The sequence below is a fragment of the Sceloporus undulatus genome, chromosome 5 (genome assembly GCF_019175285.1).
Source record: "Sceloporus undulatus isolate JIND9_A2432 ecotype Alabama chromosome 5, SceUnd_v1.1, whole genome shotgun sequence".
Lineage (NCBI taxonomy): Eukaryota > Metazoa > Chordata > Lepidosauria > Squamata > Phrynosomatidae > Sceloporus > Sceloporus undulatus.
The window spans coordinates 90,368,282-90,373,966 of NC_056526.1; the positions used below are offsets into that span (position 1 = coordinate 90,368,282).

Genomic DNA, 5,685 nt, shown 5'->3' on the forward strand with positions numbered 1-5,685 from the left:
GTTTCCAGACAAGCATCAGGCCAGAACCCAATTGATTCTTAATGAGAGAATGAATGCTTTTAGTACATCTTAACTTCTCTAGCTGAAATCTCCTTAACTTGATCATTTATTGCATCAAGAAAGATCTGTGGACTGCTTCATCTATTATGTTTTCATAGTTATGCATTTGTATACTTAAGAATACTAAAAGCTGGTGCACTGATCTGAGATTAAGATGTGACTGCCTGTACATCACCAAACCCTGGTTTTTGGAGAGCGATGTATAAAATAGTTCTAAGGCATAGCCTTATCTGTAGATAGTTTTCTTATGTTTGTCTTCAAATTATTTTTATCAAACTGTAAGCAATTGTTAATTCATTGGGAGTGAAAAAGTAAGTAATCCTGAAATTCAGCTTCTCAAGAAAAGAAGATCTATTTCATATGTTACCTTTGTTGTCTTCCAATAGATCCAGGTTCAACAAGCTGCAGGATGCATATAGCAAACTTCTCCCTGAATTGACCAATGCAATGCAGACAGTTGAAGAATTAAAAGACAAAGAGGTAATCTTTGCCCAAAGCCAGCCAGTGGGATGAGCAAGAAATCAAATCTGATCTTACAAGTTGCAGTCCATCACTCAAACCACTACATTGTATATAGTGTGATACATCCTCAATACAGTGACATACATCTTTGAATGCAATGTATACAAGGATGTTGACATCCTTGAAAAAGTAGAAATATCGATATAACGTGCAGTTTAAAGTGGATCAGTTCAGGAGCAGCTTTACCATGTGGTTTACTGTTAGCTTTTGTAATGGAGGCCTTCAAACTTCAACAAACTCAAGCCTCTCTTCCACTTAAATCAGGGAAGCTCTCCCTCGAGTCACCTGCTGTGGCTGGTCAGTGGGTTCCACGCTTTCATGACCAAGTGCAACAGCAGCTGATTGAACCAGTTCTCCCTCGAGTCACCTGAGGCTGGTTTGCTAACTGTCTTTCTGCAATCTTCCTGGATCTGCGCCTGCAAGCACTCTCGGCCCTTCTCTCTTGATAAGAAGGTACTTGCAGGCATGCCTCGTCTCCTGAATCACCACTAGGCTGTGGCACCATAGAAGGCCTTTCCTCAGCACTAGGACCTGGTTGGACCTCCTGCTCTGGGGCTGGGGCAGCACAGCTGGGGCCTGGCAGAGCAGAACTAACACCTGGCGTAGCCTCAATCAGCCCTTGCTCTGGAGGAGGCTCGTCCTCCGAGAGCTCATCTTGGCTGGCCATGACATTAGTCCTGATAGAGCTGGACTTGCCTGGCCAACTCCCTCTCAGGCCGGCAGATGGCGGTTGTGGAGGGCGGAGTCTCCTTCCTTCAGGCTTAGTCCTGATGGAGCTGGACTTGCCTGGCCAACTCCCTCTCAGGCCGGCAGATGGCGGTAGATTATATTTTCATCTACAATAGAAAAATATTTTCCATGTATGAAATAAACTAGGACCACTTTTAATTTACAGTGGCCAAGACTTTCAAGCCATTTCTTGCCACTTAGCAAAGGTTTATTGCAGGGTAGTTCAGTTGAACAAAAATGTTGTGCTTCTGGCAGGTAGGAATGGGTAAAAAATAAAGATTCATTTCTGGGGTAAAGACTTTCCAAAATTGACATAGGTCATCATACATTTGTCAGAAAGTAGTTTAATGTTTTTAAAAAGAAAGGTGGGAGTAATTAAAACTGCCAGATTTCTCCATCCTTACTGGCAGTGATTGTCTTATTTACTTCTCTTTTTTGGTTTTTGTGTTATATTCATTTTACTTCTACATTGATTACAGTGAAAGCCCAGCCTGTTGCTCCTACATTTACCTGCAGAATTTTCTAACCAAACAGTTCTAAGGATGTCTCTTTTCCTATATTGTTCCTCTGGTTCAACCTTCTGCAGGCTGAAAAAGTAGATAAGGCCATGGCAGAGGAGCTAATTCACAAGCTGGACCTAGCAGAGAAAGCGCTGGCTGCTAAACAGTTCCAGATAGATGAAATGAAACAAACCATTGCCAAGCAGGAGGAAGAACTTGAGACCGTGGCTGTCCTCAGAGCTCAGGTATGGGCCCCTGTCAATATGGTTTAATACCAGTTCAAGGAGAAGGGGAGTTGAAGGGTAAGGCTTGCAGGGTTTACACACACTTACTCGGGTGTAAATTCCACTTGACTCAACAAGAGTTTGAGTATATGTGCAGACCCCATGCCTGTTTTTGCAGCCTTCAGCTCTTCCAGATTTCTTTGGAATGCCCTTTTTCTGGCCAAAAATGCTTCTCTTTAAATAATTCAGCATTACAATTCATTTTTCATATAAGATTCAGAGTACCCCTTGCAGTGTTTAGTATGTTTTTTTAAAAACCCGATTTTCAGAACCACAAGTGGAATTCCGACCAGTTCTGTTTGTTTGACATTTTTGGTGGTCTGTGCTGGCCCTGGAAGATTGTGGGCCAGAAAAATGGCCCCTAGATCCAACTAAATTAGCCCAATTCTGGTCTGACCGTTGCTTTTCCTGCTTTGTTCCCTGCTCAGATGGAAGTGTATTGTTCTGATTTCCACGCTGAAAGAGCCGCACGAGAGAAGATCCACGAAGAAAAAGAGCAGTTAGCTGTGCAGCTGACATACTTGCTAACAGAAACACAGCACCGTGAAGGTCTTAGCAGGTAAAAAGACATAAAGAGAGGTTTTCCAGTAGAATCCTATCTAATGAAGGAAAAAGGGGGAGACAAGGTAGCCCTCTTTTCCTCCTGAGGGAGCACTCCTCCTTTTCATATTCAGTTCTCTTAATAGGAAATGTGAAGTATGTCATATTCTCATTCTCTTCCTCCCCCAGGAATTCACTAGCAGAAATGCAAACTCGCCATGGAACAAGACTACCGTCAGATCAGGAAAACTTATCTCACTTTTCTCAAGGAGGTAAGATTGAAAAGACAAACTGAGGATGTTATTATACCTAGAGTCAGTGCTTGCTCACAGGAAAAAACAAATTTTGTCATCGGACCATTTAAATTTGTAAGAGCAACTTTTGTCAGCTGAAGGTTGACTGCAGTTCGGTTTTGACTATGCCTACACACATAAGTCCAAGGGACTGACATGGGAATGATTGGACATGGACACACAGAAAAAAGGTCCGTGGGTTATCCAGGTGAATAATTGATATTTTGAAGGGTGTCACAACAAACAGAAGATTAGGAGGTTTGGAGACTGTATCACTTTTGCTTATGGGAGCTAGTTTCTGTATGCAGGAAATGTTTGTATGTCAGAGTAATCAACCATGTGAACTCCCACATGATGGGAGAACTAGACTTCAGTCTCTTTATCAGTACCATGATTATTCATTTATTTTCATGCACATGTTAATAATGGATGGCTGCCTGTTGTGTGAGAATTACTTCACAGTTAATGTCATAGGATGACTGAAACAATGCCAGCACAACTGGAAATCTTGAAGAAGGACTAAATAGGATTAGACCTGTTAAAGCACATTGGAATATAATTCATATTCTTGTATACACTTAGCATTGAATGAGCACTTGGGTTTTTATAACTGAAAAGCTTTTAATGCAGTTATGAACTAGATCAGCAGATGCATGTAAGATGGGAGTGGCAGCATTTCCTGATTTAACTTTGAAGATTTTATAGCTATGCTTGGTTGCTTGCTTGCCTATTTAAATATTGACAAATCGCTCTACATCAAAAGGTACCAGGTGATAAACAATAAGTATAACATCAAACGCTCTTATAGCGACTAAATGCAACCCTAAAGCAACCCTAGCAGGCAGTGAAAATACAGTAGGATTCCCAAAGTTGGAGCAACTTAAAATGTTGCTCCAAACTGAAATGTTTCAACAGGTGTTGAAACAAATGTAAAGTCGGGGCCAATTGCGTTTTATGTGGGAATAAATTCCACAGAGAGGGTGTCACAACAGAAGTCTTCTCTGACAAATAGAAGGTATAGTGCTTAAACAATTTTTGCTCGTAGTGGGAAATAATATATTTTAATTCTTCCTTAAGTGGGTGCCTGTGTTATAAACGTACTGGTGTTTGGGGACATTTTCTACAAAATCATTTTAAGAGCTATTTAATATCCTTCTTTTCTATATTGATTAAAAAGTACAATGAAAGTTCAGAGTACTATGACACAGTCTCTTTTAACCTCATTCTCTCTCTCTGCCCAAGAAACAGAAGAGGAGGATTGGCAGCAGCAACAGAGGAACATCCCAGTGCACTCTTGCCCAAAGTGTGGAACGATTCTTCCTGATATAGACACACTTCAGATACATGTTATGGACTGTATCATCTAAACAGTGTCAATAAATGAGAACTGCACTTTCTAAACCGATGTGTCCATTCCCACTCTCTACTAGAAAACCTGATCTTCAGGATTTTATAGCCCTTCCTTATCTATTGGTTTCAATGGCAATTGTCAGGTTTTAGTTCTATGTAATAGAAATATAGCTTGGGGAAACTGCTGATAGTCTGAAATGGAGGAAGCCAACAGTATAAGGACTTGGATGGGCATATTCTGGAGTCACAACAGGTCTGATGCTTGAAAGAATGAGCTTGACAGTTGAAAGGATGTCCTTGTCTGCATCCATGAATATGATTGCATATATTCTGCAGTCTTGTGAGCTCATCCAAGTGTATCTAAACCTGTGTATCTATGTATCTAATCACAGGGAGAGCAATTGAAGAATTGACATGTGAGAGAATAAGTGAATAAAAGACTGCAAGATCTTCATTAAGAAGAAAGACGGAGCAAGGTCCCAACTATTGAGTCCTGTTTACAAATACAGTGACTCTTGCAGAAAGTCTGTTTACACATGTTGAAATGTAATTCCACTTAGTCTGCTGTACATGCCCCATTTCTTTTCAAGATGGAAGTTACATACTCCATTGTTCGGGCTCTTACTGCTGGCTAAGAGTATAAGTGCAATAGAGAAAGGTGTTGGGAGGGATTATCAAGAACACTGACAGTTTTGGCTAATTTCTAACTGGGAAATTAACATCCATTTTTAATCATTCAAACAGAACCTGTATTCTTTATCCAGAAGCACCTTAGAATAATGTTAGAATGATAAAGTTGGAACTCGATGTCATATGGACTATACGCTGTAACCAAAAGAATAAACCTAAGTTTTAAAACCAAAATTAATTGTTTCTAAAATATCCATCTTGCTGTTATGCTGCTTTGTCATTTTTAAATAAGAATTGTTTTGTTTTAAAAGAGAATGTATTTTTAATCACTTGGACTAATTATGCTTGGGAAAAAAACCCTTTATGACAATAGCTAATAAATCATGTTAAAAAGTGTTACTCCTATTATGTCTGAGTGTGAAATGTAACAGTTACCCATTTGTTCTTTGGATAGTTACCTTGATTAAGAACTGAGCCTTTCACATTTATTTATCTTCTTTTTGTATCCAGGGCAAATAAGAGTAGGATAATCATAATAATTGCATCAAAATCAAGGAAGATTTCATTGCTATAGAAAGCAATGCTTTACTCGCAGGTTAAAGGCAGACCTGAGGTTAATGGAAGTTCCTTTTTACACTGCCTTTTTGTGTGTGTGTGTGTGTGTGTGTGTGTGTGTTTGCCCACATCCAAATTGTCATTGTATTTTATTATGGTATTTATATCATATTTATATCATATTTATTTCAGCCCCAAGGGCTATCAGAGTGGCTTACAGTT

At 39.6% G+C, this 5,685-nt stretch overlaps 1 protein-coding gene across 2 annotated transcripts; it reads left to right on the forward strand.

Moving 5' to 3' along the window:
- The first annotated feature begins 53 nt into the window (after positions 1–53).
- On the forward strand, positions 54–5,307 carry LOC121930592 (optineurin-like). 2 transcript variants are annotated; one of them, XM_042467121.1, is made up of 5 exons: positions 54–540; positions 1,898–2,056; positions 2,524–2,654; positions 2,825–2,907; positions 4,171–5,307. In XM_042467121.1, exons 1-5 carry the CDS (start codon positions 421–423, stop codon positions 4,293–4,295), a joined length of 618 nt encoding a protein of 205 aa, XP_042323055.1. In that variant the 5' UTR covers positions 54–420; the 3' UTR covers positions 4,296–5,307. The 2 variants fall into 2 exon arrangements, with proteins under 2 accessions (XP_042323055.1, XP_042323056.1); XM_042467122.1 differs by having other exon boundaries at positions 338–540; positions 4,177–5,307.
- Positions 5,308–5,685: the final 378 nt, after the last annotated feature.